Raw genomic sequence first — 22061 nt, forward strand, 5'->3', positions numbered from 1 at the left:
AGGCGGCTGGCCCCAGAGGGCCGCCTCGGGGTCTCTGGCAGGTGGGTCTTCCTGATCCACCTGCCAGATGCAGACCCACACAGACAGCGGACGTGCCCACACGGACAGTGGGACATGCACGTGCACACGGATGGCAGATATGTCTACAGGACTAGCACATGGAGTATTTTTATGACCAAAAGCTCTTTGGCAAATAGTCCTGTTAACATCTGGGGTTGTCACTGTTGAGATGGAGACCCTCTGTGCCCCCACGAAGGAGATGGACCACCGTCCAGCTGCATGGCCCCACAGTCCACCCTTGGCTCCCAGGTCACGTGAGCAGCTCTGTCCTTTGCTGGTGGGACACGTTATCTTGCTGTCTGGCCATTGCACTCTGTCACTTGACTCAGCACCTGAGTGCTGACCGCCTGCCACGGGGACACAGCATCCAGGGAAGGCCTCTGAGCCTCGAGCTTTGGGGAGGGTGTGCTGGCAGCGACAGGGGCTCCAAGGAGACCACGAAGTGACATACTGAAGAGGCTCTTGAGGCAGAGGGGCCTGCGGGGAGGAGGGCCACCGGGGACCAGTGGGTGGGGGCACAGTTCCCAGCAAGAGGCCGTGCAGGGGGGCGGGAGGAGGCTGGGTCTGGGCCTGCTGAGGGGCTGCAACATGAGAGAGGTGGGCTGAAGGGCCAGGTTGGGGGGACGAGTGCCTGGCAGGCATTGGTCGGGGGTGATGAGGCATGGGTCTGCTGCCTGGGTAGACTTTGGGTGTCGTTAGCACCCACAGATGGTGGGGCCACCTGGGCAAGAGGGGAGGTGGGCGTAGGTGCAGGTGTGCGTGGGCGGGGCACACCGTTGAGGCCCAATGACCCGGGCCTTGCCTCGGGGACACAGTGTGTGGCTCTGCCGGCAGGCCTGGGGACCACGGGCCGGCAGTGCAGCCCCAGCAGCCCCAGAAGTTCCGCTGGGACTGCGGCAGCCCTCGATGGGAGGAGAGAAGGCAGGCCCAGTGGGGAGCCAAGCGCCATCTGGTTCAGCCGGCAGAGCCCCCGGGTGGGGAGTACTCCTTTGTCATCGCTTTGGCTGGGGCTGAGTTCATCAGCGTCTAGAGAGGAGCCCATCCTGACTGAAGGACCCGGGAGCCTCAGGCCTGGAGCCGGGAGGATGCGGGCAGGGGTGCCTGGCAGGTTCCCAGCTCGGCTCTTAGCCCCACAGAGAACAAAGGCCCTGGAGATGGGGCACCGAAGCTCCCCTTGGGACAGACTCCCCTTGCCATCCCCACACCCACTGGGCTTTTCGGGCAGGCAGGGGCGCGGGGCCTCTTTCCTGCCCTTGGCGGTGATGTTCTCACTGCCGCCTGGCCCTCACACGTGGTCCTTGTGCTTTTGCAGCAGATGTCATCTTTGGTCACAGAGCACATGGCAGCTCATGGCACCCGGTTCCTGAGGGGCTGCACCCCCTTGAGAGTGGGGAGGCTCCCGGACGGCCAGCTGCAGGTCACCTGGGAGGACCTCACTGCCGGCAAGGAGAACACAGGCACCTTCGACACTGTGCTGTGGGCCGTAGGTAAGGGCACGCTGCTTTGCACGTGTGACCCGCACACCTCCACTCACAGACCGGCAGTGCCACCCCCCTTTCCCCTGCCTCCAGGAGCCCCCCTCATCCCGCTGGCTCTCAGGTGGGCCGGCTGCTGCACAGCATGCCTCTGGGCTGTTGTAGAGACCCGTGGTATTTCTTCCAGTGCGTCCCGGCGGGTTGCTTTGAGCTCTGCGGGTCATCACGCACTAGGAGTGGGCCTCGTACAGGCCTTCCTAGAAGTCGCACTTCTCAGATTCCTCAAGACAGAGCCCAGTGATACGTCAGAGTCCTCAGGCTTCACCCATCCAGGCCCGGAGTTGCGATTGTGGCAGGGGAGACCTGTGCCCAGTGCCTGGGGTGGTCTGACGGAGGGGAAATGGGCTGTGAGGAAAGGTACCCTGGCCAGGAGCCATACCCTGCCATGAGCCCGCTTGCAGCTGGGGCGGGGCAGCGCTGGGGGCTCTGCAGAGGGCCAGCAGGTTGTTGTCAGGCTGTGTGGAGCCCCAGCGCCCACACCTGCTCCGACACCCCACCTCTCTGATGCTGTGGCTCCGAGGGCCGGACTCGCCCTCCTAACCGCCCTGTCAGTGTGCCCTAAAAGCAGGGTGACCAAGGTCTTGGTTTCTCCTGGTGTGTCCCGTTCTCCCGATGGGAGGCTCCCTGTACTGAGCCTGGTCAGTGGCCGCCCCTTTGTGAGCCTGGGCTCAGAATCCACGTGGCTCTCAGAATCATCACCTGACTCAGTGTCAGCCGACTGCATGCCTACCCAGTGCTCAGAGGACTGTCCCGTCAGCATTTGTCAGGACCCTGGTCGCAGGGTTTCAGCGTCCCCTGGGGGGTCTTCCTGGAGGCGCAGGGCTGTCCTTCTGAAAGCCTGTTTGTTTTTGCTGAGTTGCCTGCTCGGAGCGGTGGGAGATCAGATGATGAAGTACACTCCAGAGGAGGAGGAGGTCTGTACTTGCGGTCCGTAGACACGAGCTGATTGAGGAATAAGATCTCAAATGCCCTGCAGTGAACTTAGTGCCTCCTGACCAAAATTCGGTGGATTCCAAATGAAATGCTCTTACTCAAATTGTAAAAGTGCATTTTAGGTAGGTTTGTTTTGACAAACATTATGAAAGATTATATGACTGTTCAGATGCAGAAGAAACTGACGTTTATCTTAGGCTCTATTCTAGACAGGGTGGTGGCAGTTTCTCCCCTCCCTTCCACACCCCGTCCCTCCTCTTTTGTCCCCTGACGTCTCTGCAGGGCCCAAGAGCACACACGTCCCTTCTCTTGCGTTTGGACTAGGGGAAGCCCCTGACTGAGCTGCACTGACGGCAGGGGCCGTGCCCTTGGGGAGCTTCAGGGTCCCCTCAGCTTCTAAGTGGGGCCCTGGTTGGCGACAAGCAAGCCCCTTGGTGTCAATGCCCACCCTCCCCCACCAGGAGTCCGTTTTAGGTTTTGTATTTTCAAAAAGAGCATCCCCTAGACAGTCTGCCCTGCGTGATTGATGCTGGGGGCGGAAGCTTTTCACAGCCCTTGGCCTTTGACCTCGCTTCCCAGCGTCGTTCCTGGCCCTCCTCCTGGGGCTGCGCGGGCCTGTGCTCATTTTGCTGTTGAGTCCTGGGCCGGGTTTTGTAAACAGTCAAGAGCCACTTCCCCAATTTAACAACTGGGAGTGTTTTCTGCCAGTTTAGCCCAATAAGGCTTTAACAAGCATCATTTCTCCATGCCATAAAGGGCTACCCAGTCTGGGAGGTTAGAGTTAAAAGCTCTGGGGACTGTGCGGCTGGTATGGCAGGCAGCTCCCGGCCACAGTCCCGCCATGGGCTGTGTGCCTACAAGCTGAGCTTTGACGTGTGTCGGACACGCCCTGTGGACACATGCTGAGGCCGCAGGAAGCACCCGTGAGGCTGAGTGCCTGGCCGCCATAGCCGCCCATGTGCCCACGCCTTGACCTCGGCCAAGGACAGCGGGCACAGGGATGGCAGCGGCGAGGTCGGCCTTGCAGTCTGGAAGCCAAGGACTCGGCCTCTTCCTCAGCCCTGCCTTGATCTCCACGCGGTGGATTAAACACATTAGCAGTTCAAGCAGTTAATTGCTGCGCAGGAGGCCCGCTCATTGTTTGTCTGCAATCGCCCGCCCACACCAGGTGTCTCAGATAATAGGCTGGGAGCTCCCAGCGCAGAGGATTTCCTGTCTGCAGATGTGCTGATCGCCCCGCTGAGTGAAGACAGTCAGCCTGCGCCCCGCGGGCTCCAGCTCACCCGTGCAGTTAACCAGTTGTGGCCTGAATCCCCAGCTGCCCTGGGGGTGCAGAGTAGGGTGGGCATCTGAGGGGCACCTCCCAGTGCAAAGGCTTCAGACCTGGAGCTCAGCTTAGTTGAACTTAGGTTTTGTTTTAAAAGATGGACGGAGGGCCTCTGGGTCTTGGGAAAACCAGAAGCTGAAGTGTCGCTTGCCTCAGCGTCTCCGGCCTCTCAGAGGGTTCTCTGTCTGTTTCTCCCGGGCAGGAGGGGGCTCTGGGGCATCTGTCCCTGGGCCTCTGAGTCCTGCCTGTGCTTAGAGGGGCCCCAGCAGCCCCTGCTCCTGTCTTCCAGGGTGCTGGGAGGGCTGGCCTGGCCTGGCCTTGGGAGCCCCTTCGGTCCGGCAGGCAAGTCACGGAAAATCAGCCATTTCCTCTCCTTCGGGCCTTGTCTTAGCACAAGAGCTGGTGTCGTCCACGTGTGTGCAAAACCCATGGTTAGATTATTTCTGAGCCTCTAAAACGGTGTAAAGGGAGCCGGTGAGCCCTGGAACCCTGAAGGCCTGGCTAACTACACAGTGTCTGTGCATGGACCCCGGCCAGGGCCAAGGTACCCAGGTAGGGGGGCGTCCGGCCCGGGTAGGCTGCAGTCTGGGGCCTGCCCCCCCGCCTCAGGGACCAATCGCTCTGTCGAGGTGGTGCCCATCCTTGCTCAGGAGGCAACACAGAACTAACCCCTGAGGCTGGGCATTCATGGGTGGGAACACTTTAGTCCCTGTGAGAAGGACAAGGCAGTCAGGCCCAGCATGTCCTGCGGACTGTGAGAGGGCCGGCCCTCGCTGGCTGGAGTTTGGAAGCTGGAGAGGAACTGGCCGGTGAACGTGGAAGCAACCCGGTCGGGAGGGGCCCTGGGCCAAGGCCTCTAGGCCTGTCCTTCAGAACTGCATTTTTCAGTGGCTGCAGGGACCTGTGTGGCTGCATTCTTCCCAGTGGGGACTCTTCAGGGCCAGATTGTGATGGGTGTCCATGTAGACAGCTCACCCGGTACCAGCCCTTCTTTGCTTACGAGGTGGAGCAGCTGGCCTTAGGGGAGCGCTGGTCCGCCCTGAGCCCCTCCTAGTCTGAGGCCTTTTTATTTTAGTGTTAATGTTGTAAAGGCTGCAGTTACTGACTTCAGGAGAGACCCAGATCTGCCTGTGTGTGTAGTTTGTCTTTTCGGAGGCGAGGAAGACAGGGATTTAAGGAGCTCTTCCTGTAGGCACCTCCCACGGCGCCAAGGAGGCCACGGGTGGGGCCACAGCCTTCCCTGCCCCGTGGCCCCCACACAGCACTGCCCTCCTGAAGCAGCGCCATTGGCTTGGTGACCGCCGTTGCCCGCAGCCCTGCTCACAGCATCTGTGTGCACAGACTGGCCGACTGCCCCGGGCTTGGGGTGCCCCACGCAGCCAGGGGCCGAGGGCTATGCCAGGCCAGCGAGCCAGCCCCCCCTGTGTCCAGGGTGCTGCAACTCCTACTGCCACCAGACTGCAGGCTCATGGGCATCAACCAGGGTCTTCTTACCAAGTCCAGTTCCATATTTATGTTTAGAATTTGGTGGAACCACTTTCTAAAAAGAAAAAAACACCTTAGTGGCAATGCATCTTAGAGATGAATGGGCACCATTCAGGCATAGTCATGTGCACCATCTAAGTTCTGTCAGTGCCGCTGGAGCAGATAACCAGCAGGAAAGCTATGTTGATGATTGTTGAAAGATTACCACCTGCCAAGGGGCATGTTCCCTCCTGGGGGCTCCTGTGTGCAGCTGGGTCTGAACTGGAGGCCCCACCAAGCTCGAGGACGGACTGCTGGGGTTTTAGGAGCCAACAAGAGCTTATATCCTGTGCCGTCACGTGATTGCACACAGGCTTGAATAGGAAAGGCCCATGGGCGCCCTGGGCTAAGCTCTCCCAGTTGTCCAAGAAGGTTCACACATAGAAACGGTCATTGGGACTACATGGAGGGCAGAGTGGGTGCTGGCGGTCACAGAGAGCAGTCAGCCTTAGGTCACGCTGGGGTACAGGGGCTCACTCATTCATTGAACAAACACTGGACTTGCCTGGGACCTGAGGCCAGCAGGACAGGTGCTCTCTGCCCAAGGGGGCTCAAAGCCACGGATAGGGGCTTGGGGCTTATTTGGGGGTGGAGGGCATCCAAGAGAATTAAAGAGGCTCTCCGCTGTTACCACTTCCTCTCGAGTCTCAGAGTTGACAAGAGGCACAATAAACTTCTGAAAAGGCGGGGCTCCAGGGACCTGACTGGGGATGCCAAGGGTGTGAGTCTGCCTCCGCCTGACCCAAGGCTCAGGGCAGGCCTGGCCTGGCTGGCTCTGGAGGTCTACATACCTCTCAGGGGGGTCACCTGGTGAGGGTCCTCCACTAGCCTGCAAAGGACGCTGGTGCTGGGCCCTCACCCGCCGCCCGTGCAGCCTCCAGGCCCCGGGCCTCCTGGCACTAGGCTTCCGCCTACCTCCTTCACACCCTCTCTGTGTCCGTCCGATCCCAGCCCCTCATTCTCCCTGTCATACTCCTGCTGGCACTTAAATCTTACCTCATTACATGGATCGCCCTTCATTCATCGGAACGTGTGCTCCAAGCAGGCGTGAAATTGGAGGGAAGGCCCGTTTTCCCGTACAGGAGGGAAGGGGCATGTGAAATGGCATGTGTCCCAGCGTCTGCATTCCTTTGCCCAGCAGAGCAGGTAGTGGTGACCTCCAGCCGCCGTTGCAGGGGGGGCTTTCAGCCTTCAGCCTTCTGGGGCCTGCTCCAGCTGGCCGGGTGACATGGTGGCCGGGATTCCAGTGGATCCCAGTGGATCAGAGGAGGGTGGGCCTGCTCCAGCTGGCTGGGTGACGTGGTGGCCGGGATTCCAGTGGATCCCAGTGGATCAGAGGAGGGTGGGCCTGCTCTAGCTGGCTGGGTGACATGGTGGCTGGGATTCCAGTGTATCAGAGGGGGGCGGGCCTGCTCCAGCTGACTGGGTGATGTGGTGGCTGGGATTCCAGTGGATCAGAGGGGGGCGGGCCTGCTCCAGCTGGCTGGGTGATGTGGTGGCCGGGATTCCAGTGGATCCCAGTGGATCAGAGGGGGGTGGACCTGCTCCAGCTGTGCAGAAAGCTCTTGGACTGAATGCTGTCAGCCACCACTGCAGGGCCCAGGGGTGTCCAGGATGGGGGGCACTGAGAGAGGGGGGGCTTCTGGCCGGCAGACAGGGCTGGGCCTGCTGAGGGCTGCGCTCCGTGGCGTTGGTGCTGTGGGCCCATCCACATGTCTACGTAAATGTTGGCTAGTGAGGAAGTAACATGCTTGCACCTAGAGGTTTACTGCCCTCGTTTGTGGTGAATATATTAGCATCATACATGTATGACACGAGAAGCTCTTACAGGGCAGGAAAGTTGCAAAGATGTGTAAATGAATGAAAAAAGACAGGAATTGGCAATTCACAAGAGGAAATAGACAAATAAACCTGTAGACAAAAAATACTTAATTTTATTGGTGATCAAAGTGAAAATTTAAACAGTGGCAACAGAGATGGCTGAGCCACTTCTTCCCCCAAGAAGGAGCAGAGCCTGAGAGGAGCCACCCACGGGGGTGTGGCCCCCGCCCCACACTGTGACCCACCTGCCTGCCTGGCCCTCCTTCGAGGATCGGCCCCAGGGAACTAACAGGCCCCTGGACAAACTGCCATCTCCATCCCACCAGGTGTCCAGGGAGCATAGATGCAGGAGCCACGGGAAGTCCCGCCCTGGGGGAAGCGTCGTACCAGCACTTGGCAGACGCCAGGCTGGGTGCTGAGGAGCCCGAGGTGCCGGGCCGTGGGGTGGGCGGCCTGCGGCGCTGCGGCTGGGAAAGCCTGTGTGTGACACGGGGGGACACGGTGGGGGCTCTCCTCTTCCCACCAGTCACCTGAGGAACGCTGCCTTTATCTTTGCATAAAGTGAGAGGAGAGTGGGCAGGGCCGCGGCTGGGCAGCGCACGTGGGCTTCTGACTGTTGAAGTCCAGCCTGGGCCTGAGCTGCCCTGCTTGCGTGGCCAGCCCCTGGGTCCCCTCTGTGGCCCCTGTTTCCCATCTTCCTCTGGGGCCCCAGGCCTGAGCTGAGCGGGCCCCAGACATGAACTCTGAGCACGAGGGTCCAGAACCTCAAGGTGCACGGGGTGTGTCCCCCTCCTCCGTGACCGCCGCCTGCTTGGTTTGGTCGGTGAGATGCGTGGTGGGGGCTTGGGACCCACACCCTGGCTATGGCCTGTGGGACCGGCAGGGCCTACCACAGTTCTGGGCTGTGGCCCCCGGTATGGGGCACCTGGGTGGAGCTGGGCCCCCTGCGCACCCAAGCCTCACCTCTCACAGGTGCCCCAGCAGTTCCCAGGCCTGAGTCCGCGCGCCCACGGCTGCCCTTCTTGGGCTGCCTCTGATGGTCTGGTGTGTGCTCCCTCTCCCTCCGCTGTTGGCTCCGGAAGCACCGGTGGAACGTGCACTGCGTGCCAGGCACGCTCTGTGCTGTGCTGTGTGCCTCCCCCCGCCCCAGCCGGTCCACCCGGCCACCCACTCCTCCCTCCGTCAGTGGCTGACTCACACACTCCCATGGACTTCTGGGCTCATGTACATACCGTGTCCTAGAAGTCCCTGGCTTCGGAATGGACTGGAGGCCGCATGTGTTATCGTCTCCTCTTGCTACTTTCAAGTTTATCTTTATTCTCTCTGGGACCTTGGCTGTGGTTTGGCTGCATGTACAGGATGTAGTTACATGGTTACACGAGGCGCACAAGAACGCACTCCTGGCCTGCGGTGGTCGTCACAGTCGGGCAGGAGTGCACAGGAGAGCCGTGCGGCACGGCTGATGTCAGAGCAGAGGGGTCCACAGGCCTCCCGCTTTGCCCTCAGACACTTCAGCCCAGCCCGGAGCGACTGCCAGGAGGCGGTGGGCCTGGCGAGCCGTGATCAGAACCAGGGGCTCAAGCCCTGAGACCCCTGCCTGCAGGGACCTGCGGCCTATGCAGCCGGCCCCCCCCAGTCTGCCCACTGTGCCAGCTCCCTCCTCACCGAGGCTTGGCTCCTTCCAGTCCCCTCACAGGTGCACGGGCGCTCCTGGTACCTGCTGGGTGCAGACGTCCAGTTCCTCACCCAGCAGTCAGGCCTGGGTCCAGGGCAGGACGGCGGCCAGGCTGGCAGGTCTCTGCATTCTCACAGGTCTGCACGTGTATGGCCGTAGTTCCGACCCTGGTACCATCAGAAGGCGGAGCCCTCTGGGGCGTCGTGTTGCCTGTGTCTGTCTGGCAGGCGGTGAGTGCCGTCCTGCCCAGCACTGATTTCTGTGGCCAGTGAGAGGGAAGAGGCGGAGCCAGCTCCCCGTGAGCTTGAGAACGTGGCTTAGCTGAGGCCCCGTGTTCTGACTTCCCACTCTGGGAGAGCAGCTGGGGACTTAAGGCTTCCCTCTCGCAGGGCTCAGCCCTCCAGATGCCCAGCTGGGCACCACCCCCTGCCCGACCTCTTGTGGAGTCTGAGCCACGTCCAGCTGTGGGAACTGAGCCTTCGACACCACTCATCTTTGCCATCGGGGGTCCACCCCGAGCCTCTTGGAGCCCCGAGGGGGCTGGGCAGGCACAGTTGCCTACAGACTGGGAGTGGGCTGTCCTCCGGGTACTGCACGGAGGGGCAGGCTGACCCAGAGCAGGCTGGAGAAGGCACAAACTCGTGCCCTGCTCATGTCTCAGGGCGGGCCCACAATCCTCTCCTTGGGCAGCAGGCGCAGGCAGTGGTGAGGCCACATCTGAAGTAGGAGAGAAAGGGCCTTTGCTGGTGGCTCGGCTTTGGCAAGGCCAAGGGCAAGCATACAGAGGCTGGAAGGGGGCGGCTGTGCCCACATCCCCAGGGCAGCCACCCCCTGCCCTCCTGGCCTCTGTACCCGAAGCAGGATCAGCTGAGCTGGTGCCACTCAGGTGCTGCCCTGGCCCGGTTCCTTGCTCAGTCCTGAGACTCAAAGCTGGGGCTGTCTGCTGGACAGGTGCCACGGGCATGCAGGAGCCGAGGACCTGAGGGGCACGGAGCTGCCAGGGCCTGGCCTCAGGCGCCCCTCGCTCAGTGCCTGCTCTGGGTCCACCTGCCCCTCTGTGCAGCACCCGGAGGACAGCCCCCTCCCGGTCTGCGGGGACACTGGGCCACAGCTGCTCCGGGCAAATGCAGTCTGGTGGCGGGACAGAGGCAGGGGGCGTGTCCTGGAACCTGCGCAGTGTGGCGGTGGAGGACCCTGGGCTCACCAAGAGAGCGGGTGGGAGGGCGCCCCCACCCAAGAAGGGCCCACGTGGACACTCACAAGGCCATCAACTCACCTGGGGTCCGGCAGGTGGACTCTACAGAGACCAAGACCCCCCCGCAGGGAAATAACCTGCCCAGGATGGGAGCGGGGGCTTCTGGGAGAGGCCTGGGCTGTACGCAGTCTGATTCGTCCCCTCAGGGCCGGGCGCCTGTAGAGGCCGTGTGGCCCTGTCCCCTGTGCCTAGCAGCTCTTTGCTCACACTGTGTGGCGTCCACAAGGTGCTGAGGCCTGGGGCGGGCTGGCCCCTCAGAGCCTGGCCCTTACAGTGAGGCAGGGCTTGGGGACCACGGCTGGGGACTGGGGTGTGCCTCACTTTTGAGGCATTGCTGCTTCTGAATCTTTTCTGTGTCCAGAGCCAGATTTCTGGTACTGAAGAAAATTATGAATTTCTAAATTCAAATTTGACAGTACAGGGTTTTAACTATTTTCTTTGAATGTACAGAAGATCTGTTTGAGGCTTTATTTATTGTTAGGATATAGTCCTCTGAGGATGTATGGTTAAAACGCAGCTTCTTACAGTCTCTTGAACGAATTATCTCTCTGTGTGCTCTGCACCAACGTCGTGTCACAGTTAGGCCTATCATTTCAGGTTGTTTATATAGGTCATGGGAAACTTTTCTATTTTTGATTTAATTTTTGTTGTTTGAATATGTAAATTACATGTATGATATAAAAAAGTTCTATCGCAGGGTGTGTTTAGGGAATCTCGTTCCCACCTCTGTCCCCGTCACCCTGTCTCCCCCCTTTCTGTAGCTCGCAGTTTCAACTCACCTAGTTGCATCGTTTTGTTGACTCTTTGTGCAAATACAGATTGTGTGTGTGTGTGTGTGTGTGTGTGTGTGTGTGTGTGTCTGTGTCTGTGTGTCTGTGTGTCTGTCTGTGTGTGTGTGTCTGTCTGGGACCCACAGAGCCCGGGACACCCTCACACCGTTGGTGTCTGATGCTCCACTGATTCCAAGTGGACAGTCTGAGAGGTGGTTTAGATCGAGGCCTCCGTCAGCGCTGCTGAAGGAGACCTTCCGGTCCTCCTCTCTTCCCTTCAGGCCGGGCTCCAGAGACCGGAAGTCTGGCTCTGGATAAGGCAGGAGTGAGTACTGACCCCCACAGCCAGAAGGTCCTGGTGAACGCCCAGGAAGCCACCTCCATCCCTCACATCTTCGCCATCGGAGACGTAGCAGAGGTACGGCCTGCAGCCCCTGCCTGAGTCCCCGGCCCGCCCTCCCATCCTGCTGGGCCTCCAGGACACTCCGGCTCACAGAGGCTCAGGGGGGACAAGCCCCAGGCGCTGGGGGACTCGGCATGGGCCTCTGCTCTCTGGAGCGCACTTTCTGTGGAGGGAGGGGGAGAGGCTTACAGATGGCTGAAGGCACTGTTAGCAGAGGCCTGTGCTCAGCACGTGTGTGCGTCAGCTTTGAGGCACCAACGCCTGTTCGTGCATCTCAGCGTGGGCCTTGATCTCCCCGAGGTGGGCAGCCGGCGCAGAACCTTAGCAATGCTGCGGCTGGTCACTGCCTTGGGGTTACCCTGGCTCACGGCACCAGGCCTGACCTCACCCCAGTGTCCCCTCTGATCTGTGGGTGGGTCACTCTTCCCCCTGACGAGGCCATCAGATGGAGTCCAGGCATGAGTGCTGGGGCCCGACATGATGCGGGCTCAGCCCCACTCACCAGGCCTGGGTGGCATCCAGCCAGTGTCCCTCCCTCCCTGCAGCAGGTCAGTTATGGGGCCACCATGTCCCCAAAGCGTCAGGAGCAGTTGGCCTGTCCTGCCCATGTGCAGGACACCCTGAGGAAGGTGCCTCAGGGGGGTTCCTGGCATGGGGGCCTGAGAGGTGGGCTGGGCCCCAGGCCCCGGCAGACCCGGTGGCCGGACCTGCCGGCTTTGCTGAGCTGTGTGCTGTTTTCCTGGGGCTGCCATCACGGATCGCCATAAACTGGGTGCTTAGAACAGCAAAAATGTATCCCCCCACATTTGGAGACCAGAAGTCTGAAGGCCCTTGGGCTGGCGCTGCCGTGCCTGGTCTCTGTCAGTCTTCAGGTGGCCGCTGCCTCCTACATCTGTGTGTCCCCGTCTGTCCCCTAGCAGGACCCTCTCATTGGGTTTGGGGCCCACCTTAATCCAGTATGACCTCATCACAGTCCTTACATTAATTATATTTGTGAAGACCCTTGTTTCCAAATAAGGTTTCATTCTGAGGTCTAGGCAGGCAAGAGGCGGGGATGCGGCTAAACCTGCCGTGATGTGTTAGTTTACATCGATTCGTCACCTATTGACTGAGCGCCCACTTTTCTGGGTTCTGGGGCCATTGTGGGAAGAGATGAAAGTCCTGGCCCTCACAGACGCGACTTTCTGGTAGGTTACAGACGACAAAGAAGTAAACTGTTTCAGATTTCAGGAGCTGCTTTGTGCCGTCAGGAGAGACCTCAAGAGGGTGGAGAGGGCCCCCAGTTGGAGCAGAGGGCAGAGGGCAGAGTGAGCTCAGGGAAGACACTGTGCCCCCTGGGCGGTGCGGACGCTGCCCTGCCCACGTGCCTGGGAACTTGCTCGGGGAAGTGCCCGGGGATGGCAGGTGCGGGCCATGTCCGAGCCGAGGAGGTCCCTGGCTGTGCATCCTGGAGCCGCGAGCGCAGGTGCTGGCCGGCTCCCGTGCTGCGGGCTGTCCCTCCCTCAGCCGCACCTGCCAGCTTCTGCCAGGGCTCCTCGTGGGTGGGGGGCTTCAGGGGAGCTTGACACACATGCAGAGAAGACGGACGGGGCAGGGTACCATGCGAGGCTGGGCCTTCCTTTGTTCCTGAAGGGGACACCCACCCACTGTGGCCGGTGCTCAGATGTGAGTCAGGCAGCTGCCACTTGAGCGCCTCAGACCCCTGTAAGTGCGGGTCCTGAAATGGCGCACAGGGCACAGGCCACGGGACTGTGGGGATGGCTCTGCTGGGGCGCGTGCCCAGAGGCGTGTCCGACCGCCTAGGCGGCTGGTGGTGTGGTGTGGGCGGGGGGCTGTTCCGTGACCCGCCATGCAAAGTAACACAGAGGTGTCCTACTGTAGCATTAAAGCCGCCCACAGAAGAGCCAACGCCAGTGGCCGGCGGGAGGCAGGGAAGGGTCCTCGGGTGGGGGGTGGCCGCTGTTGGGCGAGACATTGTGTGCTGTGCACACGGCCGTTTCCGCAGTCAGGCAGGCCCGCTGGAATGCACAGGCTGCTTTCGCAAGTTTATCTCTGCGGATCTCTATTCATTTCTGGAATGTTGAACAACATCTGCCTTTCCTGCCGCTGCAGAGGTGATTGGCAGCTGGTCCCAGGCTGCCACGTGCAGGAACACCGGGGCTGTGCCAGCACCTGCTCTGAGAGGACGCACCCTGGGACAGAACGGCACTGTGCTGGGCCTTGTGACGGGCTGTGCGGGGCGGGGTGGTGGGGGGACGCCGCACGTCAGGCACAGGCTGCTTCCAGGGCCTGTTTTACCCGAGTCCCAGCCAGTGCGAACGTTGGAAGGTGGCAGGATCTCTCCTGGGTTTTGTCGTGGGGTAGCTCTCCAAGGTCACCGACCTAGGGAGGGGGTTCAGAGAGAAGCAAGTCAGCGTGGACGGTGTGGCCAGTGTAGTAGCTCCCCTTGTCTTCCAAGAAGGGAGTCATAGCCATGGTGTCTCCCCAGAGCAGGGCGGAGGGAAGCAAATGGTAGGACGAGCAACGTGCCAAGGGCCCCGCGTGCTGCCCTGCCTCGCGCAGGCTCAGAGGTGAACCGCATTATGGGGTTTCTGCGCAGGCTCCTTCAGACATTGTACCGAAGTGACCCCATGCTCCTTCCTCCTGCCAGGGGCGGCCCGAGCTGACACCCACGGCTGTAATGGCGGGAAAGCTCTTAGCCCAGCGGCTCTGCCGCCAGTCTTCAGACCTGATGGATTATGACAATGTGAGTGCCCGCCGCTCCTCAGAAAGCTGAGTTCAGCCTGGAGAAGGCTGCAGCTCTGTCGGGGCGTTGGGGGTATGTGCACGCTTGTGCCTGCATGTGTGAGCGTGTGCATGCATGCACATGTATGAGGTGTAGTCTGTGGGCACAGCCCAGGAGTAAGTCTGCCCGCTGTCTTGGGGCCTGCCAGCCAGCACGTCTGGGGGCCTGGTCTGCGAATTCTGCTTTGTGTCCTGGAGTGGGGATCTTCAATTCTGGGTTCCCGGGGGGCTTGCCTGACCCGGGACCTGCTTTTCAGGTCCCCACGACAGTCTTCACCCCACTGGAGTACGGCTGCGTGGGGCTGTCAGAGGAGGCGGCTGTGGCTCGCCATGGGCAAGAGCACGTGGAGGTAGGTCGGGGCTCCAAGGAGAAGGGGCTGCTGGGACGTGGCCCCCGGGCGGCCTCGCCCTCATGGCAGCCCCTCCCTGACAGAGGCCCAGCGGGCAAGCAGCACTGTTGGCACCTCTGCTTCCCAGGGCCTGCAGCCTGGCAGGGCAGGGTGTGGGGGCCCAGAGCAGTGGCTGTGATGTGCTGGGAAGGGAGCATGGAGTGGGAGGGTTGGAGGGCAGCCCCCCCCCCCCCCCCCCCCCGCAGGAAGGAAGCCCTGGAGGTGTGGCCCCAGGAAAAGGCTTCTTCTGCCCTCCACGCCCCTCTACCCCCGCCCCCGCCCTCGCCCCCGGCAGTTCTGGCAGGCATGACCCCTGCCCCTGCCCCAGCCTGAGGCCAGTCCCGCGCCTCCTCTCCTCTAATGAGATTCATGCAGTTCCCTCAGGTCCCCTGAATCCCAGATGTGGGCACCCACCCCCGAGGAAGGGAGGCGTCCTCAGACAGCTGCTGCTGGGGTCTGATCCTGCAGGCTGGCCGTGACCCTCGGGGGCCACAGAGCATCCCCAGGTGGCCCTGCAGCTTGCTGCGAGGCTTTGGGACCTGCCAGGCTGTAAATGCTGGAAGCCTTCAGTGTGGCTTCATCTCAGTGCCACCCAGCTTGCAGGCAGACCCAGAGAAACCAGACCCCAGGTGGCTACCACTGCAGGGCCTGGTGCCCTTTGGGGGTGAGTCACTGGGTCCCAGGGACTACCCCTTGCCCCAGTGCCCTGGTCCCCTCCATCAACAGGCCAAGCTTGACAGGCCGGCCTTCTCCCTGGCACTTTATTTGCTGTTTTTGTTTGATTCATCGCAAGTACACGGGGACATATGTTCGTGGCATTCTGTAATGTTGTTTTATGTTTCTCAATGTTGAATGGCCAAATACCGTTTGTTTGTTTTCTTTTCCATTCTGTCTTAGTTAGAACAATATTGGCTGAAGCTCCATTAATTAATAATGGCTGTGCCGCACACGTGAGGGCCCTGCTCATTTTTCACCCGGCCGCAGCCCTGAGCATGCCGCCGAGCTTTGCTCGGGTGCTGAAAGCCTTTGTCCAGCAGCTCCAGTGTGGGCCCCAGGCCTGCCCTCTCGTCCTTGCTCAAGTGCCGGGGTGCCCAGGGAGGGGGGCCGGGGACGACCAGGCCGCCACCGCTATCCCGCTTCTGCCCCTAGGCGAGCGGGCAGGCGGGACACCCACCACGGGCTGAGTCACCCTGTGTGCTCCGCAGGTCCACGGGGGTTGCGCCCGGGCTCCTCCTTGAGCCCAGGACTGTGACGAGCTGCAGAGGCAGCAGTCTGAGGCCTGCTGTGCTGCTGCTGTGCTTCATGGGGTCTCAGGGCCTGGGAGGGGTACGGTCTGTCCTGCAGAGAGCGTGGTGGCTCTGGCCACAGGCTGCTGTGTATGGGAGAGGGCTGCTCTCCACAGCCAGCCGAGCCATATCCTCACCCCAGGCCACAGCCTGCAGTCGGAATCAGTTGTTTTCAGCCCCTGCATGGCCCTCACAGGGCTTGGCTGCAGCCACCGACTGCAGGAACTGGTATCTTGTTGCCCAGGTTTATCACGCATATTATAAACCCCTGGAGTTCACAGTGGCTGAACGGGACGCATCACAGTGTTACATAAAGGTGAGTTTCCTCCTGGACCAGGACGGGGGCGTGCCAGGAGGTGAGAGGGAAGGGAGGAGCTGGCCCCTGGGGGTGGTGAGCCCCACGTGGCCATGGATGCCCCAGGGCAGCCCCCAGGCCCGCCTCCGGCCAGGCCGGCAGCTGACAGTGTGGTTTCAGATGGTGTGTCTGCGGGAGCCCCCACAGCTGGTGCTGGGCCTGCACTTTCTCGGCCCCAATGCAGGCGAAGTCACTCAAGGATTTGCTCTGGGGATCAAGTAAGTCCGGAGGAATGTCAGCCATTCCGGGTGCTCAGGCTGGGGTCCCTCTGAACGGCTGGGAGCCCTGCAGCCACGCTGCCCTGGTGGGGTGCACGTTTCCGGCAGGGCCTCTCCTTGGGCATGGCAGTTCCAGGCAAGGGGTAGTTTCTCCTCCAGCCATGCACTGTCAGGGCAGCCACATAGTCTGCGTGTGGCTGGGCTGGCTGGGGGATGAGGGGGGAGGCTCGTGTCCCCAGCCAGCCCTGGGCGTCACTGTTTGGGTCTTTTCTACTCAGAATGAGCAGGGTTGAGGCCCTTGGTCATGTGGCCAAGTGCCCAGGTGATCATGGGCGAGGTCTCAGCATCAGGTACCCTGGGCAGCGGGCATGCCTCTCTGGAGCTGACGATCGGGCACAGGCTGTGTGTTGTGGGGCTCCAGGGCCCTGATGGGGCTCTGGGGGGGAGTGGGTGGTCCGGGGCAGTTAAGGGTGGGCACTGGGTGCAGGGCCATCAGAAGCAGGAGGGATGGAGTGAAGCAGCTGAGGGGACAGGGTGGTGCATGGCCACCAGGAGCCCCACGTGTGCCTGGCTGAGTGGGTGCGGCTGAGGGCCGGCCTTCGGGGCAGGCAGAGGTGGGGCGTTCAAGGACAGGGCAGGGGCTCGAGGAGCAGAGCCACCACCTGGAAGGCTGGTGGGGGGCTGTGAAGGCCAAGGGCGTGGTCTGGACACCCAGGGGCCTCACAGACAGCACCCTAGCCTCTCTCACAGACACCGGGAATAATTATAGGACTAATCTAATAAAAAGAGAACATGAACAGGCAGTTCGCAGGAAAATTAAACAGTAGAGAGTTGCTGTGCCTCATTTTGGAATTTTAAAATGTAATTGAAACACCAAGAAGCCATTTTGGTCAGTGAGGGTTAAAAGGCTTGATCCTGTCTGGTAGGTAGGTTTGTAGCATCTGCCCAGTGAAGACGCAGAAGGTTTGAGCAGGTCAGTGGGTTGATGACACCCATGTCTCAGACACGGGAGGAGGGTGTGTGAACAGACCTGCCCACGGGGACCATCTGTTCGCATCTGAAATACACACGGGCATTGTTGGTGTTGGGCATTTACCACCGGTTTTACCACCGGATAGTCCTGCAGCAGCACACAGACAACAGGCATGTCCTGCAGGCCATTCACACGCACTCTGCCTCCCACAGGGAGAGCGGCCTGAGGGGGTGGTCGCTGCTGAGGGTCCAGGGGGCGCGTGTGTGAGAAGTGCCTGGGTGCAGGCTACGGTGGCAGGTGCAGGCGGCAGTACCTAGAGGTGGGCTTGGCTCACTGAGGCAGGCGAGTTGCGCCCTGCCTTGGCGGAGAGGGGGAGTGGGCTGCGGAAGGACCAGCTGGAGCCGCCACCCAAGGTGGGCTGTGCCTGGGGGAGCCAGGGGCAGCAGGGGGCAGGCTGGAGCAAACGAGGGAGGGGGCCGGTGGGAGGCGGGCCGAGGGGCTCCTAAGGCACCACTTAGCCCCTGCGGCCCCAGGTGTTTGCTTGGAGGGAGGTGAGGCAGGTGTTGGCTGGAGAAAAGAGGCCAGGGGCCCAGGCTGGGGGATGGTGACTTCCGAGGCCCCCCCCGGGCCACCTCCCCAAGGAGGGGTGATGAGAACGTGCCTCCCTGTGCCCACTTGCCACCTGGCTCCCCTGTCCTGCCTGCAGGTGTGGGGCCTCCTACCAGCAGGTGATGCGCACAGTGGGCATCCATCCCACCTGCGCCGAGGAGGTGGCTAAGCTGCGCATCTCCAAGCGCTCAGGCCTGGACCCCACCGTGACAGGCTGCTGAGGGTAAGCCGCCATCCCTGCCAGGCCTGGGCACACGGCACGCCTGCCACCCCACACCGGCTTCTCCGGAGGCTCAGACCCAGGTACGCCTGTGGGGTAAGCTCCGTGTTTAAGGATGGAGCACGGGGGGGAGGGTGGGGCCGTGGTGAAGCGCTGTTCCTGCTGCGCCGCCTCTGCCCGGCCACGAAGGCCAACGGCCCGAGGAAACGGAGCTGGGTACGCCTGTGGGGTAAGCTCCGTGTTTAAGGATGGAGCACGGGGGGGAGGGTGGGGCCGTGGTGAAGCGCTGTTCCTGCTGCGCCGCCTCTGCCCGGCCACGAAGGCCAACGGCCCGAGGAAACGGAGCTGGGTACGCCTGTGGGGTAAGCTCCGTGTTTAAGGATGGAGCACGGGGGGGAGGGTGGGGCCGTGGTGAAGCGCTGTTCCTGCTGCGCCGCCTCTGCCCGGCCACGAAGGCCAACGGCCCGAGGAAACGGAGCTGGGAAGGGAGGCCACAGGGCCCCACCTTGCAGAGGGCGTCCCAGACCCTGGCCCGCGTGCCGCCGCTCCCCACACACAGGAAGGGTTTTGAGGCTGGGCTCACACCGCAGAGGCTCTCTGGGGACACAGCAGCTGTGGGGGGCTCAGTGGCCCTTGCGCCCGCCCTTGCTCCTCGCGGCAGCACGTTTCCGTCTCGCCCGGAAGGTGGAGACGCTGCCGGGTGCACAGCTGCCGCTGCACATCTGGTCCTGCTGGAGCTTTGCAAGCAGGCTGAGCAGGCAGCAGCCGGAAGCTGCAGGGAGTGTGGTTCATCCTGACCCTCTTCTGAGGAGGAAGAGATTAGCAAGTCCCTCCCTGACCCCTGCCCGAGGCGTGCATGCAGCTTTTCACCTGGCAGTTTGAGAGCCCCTCTCAGCTTCAGCAGCCCAGCCTGGAGTATCCCCAGGGCTATCAGCCCTTCCAGGGCTTGGGGTCCCATGGGCCGAGGTGGGCTGCCGGCCAAGCAGAGAGTGCCCTGAAAGATGCCTGCAGGCAGGTGCAAGGACCGGGTGTCCAGGGGCTCCCTGCACCTGCTCTGCTGCAGCCCCCAACAGGGCTGCTTAGATATGACGAACAAAGGGCATCCTGAGGAAACGCTTATCAGGACAGCAACGCCCACCAGAGCTGTTTTGGTAAAAGCCTGCTGTAAATTTTTGTCATTTCAAGATATTTTTCATTGTTCATCATTCCCCGTGACACATTGACCCACTGGGGAAGGGAGGTCTTCGGGGCTTGTTTCTCGTCTGCCAGAGAGGGTCCCTGTGTGTGGGCGCGGGAGACGTGCAGGCAGATCTGGGGACGGTGTGGCCTCCCTGTGCTGAGCCTGTATCCTCGGCAGGACACTGGACGCCTAGGCCCTGCCTGGGGAGCCCCGAGGCAGTCACTGGGAGGCGGCATGTGGACCGATGGCCCGGATACCCTGCAGGGATGGCCTGAGGGGTGGTCAGCCCCCGTACCTGCACCTCGCACCCACTCCTGCCTGACAGGCCCCACCAGGCCCCTGATGCCAGACAATGACGACCTGCGCAGAAACCCACCCGTGGGCTGCCCATGTCTGAGCCCGACTGGCATTTCTTGAGTGCAAATAAAGAGGGGATTTTCCTGAAGCGTGCCCTGCCTGTGTGGGGAGGGCGCCTGGTCACCAACCTGTCAGCCATACCCCTTGGGCCCCCCATTGTCCCCCACTGTCAGTTGGGAGCAGCTTCTAAGCTGTGCTGAGGCAGGAGCAGCGGCTGCGGTGCCCCACCACGCAGCAGCCATGCCCCGGAAGACTCTGACCCTTCCCCCAGGCGCAAGGAGCCAGCCTCCCTTGCCCTCCCCGCCCTTCTCACCTGCCCTCTGCCCAGGTGTGCACCTCGCAGCAAAAAGGGCGGCTGCGCTCCCAGCAGGCGCCCAGGAGGGGTGAGAAGCCAGCAGCTTTATTCCGGAGCAACCTGCCAGTGGTGTAGCCCAGTGACAGCAGTTGTCAGGGGTCTTGGAGGCTTTCTGTCCCCTGAATGTCAGGCACCTTGTTATGTTTCCACTGTGGCGCTCCAAGTCCTCTTGTTGCTGTGCTCAGGCTAATCCCGTACATTGAGGCCTGACGGCTGAGGGAGCGCCTGTCAGTCACTGCAGAGAGACAGCGTGACAGTGACGGGCAGGGCCCTCATTGTGCTGGAGCTTTAGTGGCAGTTAATCTCATGTCTTTCTTAAGAAAACATCACTTAGTCTGCCCGCCTGGGAGCCCTGGATGGGACCCTGCTTGTCAGCGAACAAAGGAATGTCTTTGCGCCTTAATGGGCCTGCGGGAGCCTCAGACGCTTGCTTGGTGTGCAGCGTGTGTAGGAGCTCTCAGACGCCCAATTAAGACGCCAAGTGCTGGGCTGGGCCGGGCCCTCTCGACAAGTACAGCGCGAGATCAGCTGTGTCCCATTTAACGCACGGCTGGCGGTGCGCCCTGGCCACTGGTCCTGCGGGGAGGGCTCCCCTCTACCCCAGGGGCAAGGCACTCCCCTACCTCGGAGGCAGAGGCCCCGTCTGCGCTGTCGGCTAACACGGCTGAGCTGCCGAGGGGGCAGGAGGGGCCCCGGAGCAGGCGCAGCCCTGTTGCTTTCTGTGATGGCAGGAGTGGTGCTGCCTTGGGAGCCCTCTGGGCTCAGGGCCCTTGGCCTTACTGCCCAGCCCGCCAGGGGGCAGCCATGTGTCCCTGTCTCCTCAGGCCCCAGGTGGTGCCCTCTGCCCCAGAGAGACTTGCTCCTGCACACTAGCTGTGGCTGTAACGTCCACTCCCGATGCTGTCTGGCCGGCTGCCCCGGCCTGGGCCTCCACCTCGGACAGAACCAACAGCCATGGTGCCAGCACCACCAGCCTGCCATCTAGGGCAGCTCTTGGGGGTGCCCCCTGTGTGTTCCTGAAGCCCCACGGCTCCCCTCCTGGGGCCTCCGGCCCACTGGCTCCCCCTGCTTGAGGGCTCACACCCTCCCGCTAAACGGCAGGCTGGGCAGGGGCCTGGTTCGGTTCCCCAGCAGTGGACACTCCGGGTGAAAGCCTGCCCCTGAAGGCCCAGCCCTGGTGACTGCCATCTCCTGGGCCACCAGGGCCACGTGCTGTGTCCGCACAAGCTTGCCTGGCCGTGGGGCCCAGCACCTGGGTGTCCCACGCACCTCCACTGCTCTGGTGGGGCCTGGGGACGACAGCTGCTTGCTCACCCAGGACCCCTGCTTGGCACTCGGCCAGCTGTGTGCCTGGGTCTCGAGCCTGCATCAGGAGCATGAGGGCAGACGGGGTGCCGGCCCACGTGTCCCCTCGGGACTGCCTGGTTGCAGGCTCGCTGTGTGGCCCGAGGCCCCTCTCCCGGGGAGCGCGAGGAGGCGCCCGGGCACCGAGGCCAGGTGCTCTCCACCCAGCCCCAGGGCCGCCTTCCCGCCGCCTTCACATGTTTTTATGGTACAATGAAAATATGATTTTAATTCCTCAGATTGTTGCGTGTAACCTACAATTACCCCACGGTGTCTCGCGCGCTTCTGCTCGTGGCTTCAGGTTGCGCAATGACGTTGGGGGGCTCCTCCCCGGGAGCCAGCCCACCCCTGCCCTGCCTCGCCCTCTGCCATGAAATGGAGCGGGTCACCCTCTGGCGCCAAGAGGTGCTGTCCCCTAAGGGCCTGCTGCGCCCTGAGAGTTGGTGACAAGCAGTTACCGAGGGCTGGGCGAGGACTGAAGGAGCTCAGGGAGGGGCGGGCTGCCCAAGCAGGGCCCTGGGACTGACGGTGGGCGGCACAGAGGGGCATCAGCTCGCGGGAGGCGGGGTGCTCAGCCCACACATGCCCCCACCATGCTTTCACTTGGCTGGGGACGCTTGGCTGAGGAAGTGGCCACCGTGCCCAGCCAGGGGCCCTTGAGGGCACAGTTGCCCCATGAGAAACAGCT

General features: G+C 61.9%; 1 protein-coding gene and 1 long non-coding RNA gene across 10 annotated transcripts in view; one reads left to right on the plus strand and one right to left on the minus strand.

Annotated features, from left to right (window-relative positions):
* Positions 1-19762, plus strand: part of TXNRD2 (thioredoxin reductase 2) — a 45287-nt gene extending 25525 nt beyond the window's left edge. For 4 of the 9 annotated variants that reach the window (XM_057491769.1, XM_057491771.1, XM_057491773.1 and 1 more), the window contains exons 11-18: positions 1373-1547; positions 11182-11318; positions 13954-14049; positions 14345-14437; positions 16007-16078; positions 16238-16335; positions 18015-18220; positions 19495-19762. In XM_057491769.1, the coding sequence (XP_057347752.1) occupies positions 1373-1547; positions 11182-11318; positions 13954-14049; positions 14345-14437; positions 16007-16078; positions 16238-16335; positions 18015-18138 (795 nt within the window). In that variant the 3' untranslated portion in view covers positions 18139-18220; positions 19495-19762. Of the gene's footprint in view, positions 1-1372; positions 1548-11181; positions 11319-13953; positions 14050-14344; positions 14438-14841; positions 15141-16006; positions 16079-16237; positions 16336-18014; positions 18221-18821; positions 19289-19494 lie in introns of those variants that run through there. The other 5 variants (XM_057491770.1, XM_057491776.1, XM_057491772.1 and 2 more) reach the window with 5 other exon arrangements.
* On the minus strand, positions 6859-13603 carry LOC130680680 (uncharacterized). The gene is made up of 4 exons (XR_008993718.1): positions 12947-13603; positions 8866-9134; positions 8433-8546; positions 6859-8299 (listed from the first exon to the last, which is right to left on the minus strand). It is a non-coding gene; the product is annotated as an uncharacterized LOC130680680 (long non-coding RNA).
* Positions 19763-22061: the final 2299 nt, after the last annotated feature.

Source organism: Manis pentadactyla, chromosome 14 (assembly GCF_030020395.1).
Source record: "Manis pentadactyla isolate mManPen7 chromosome 14, mManPen7.hap1, whole genome shotgun sequence".
Classification (NCBI taxonomy): Eukaryota; Metazoa; Chordata; class Mammalia; order Pholidota; family Manidae; genus Manis; species Manis pentadactyla.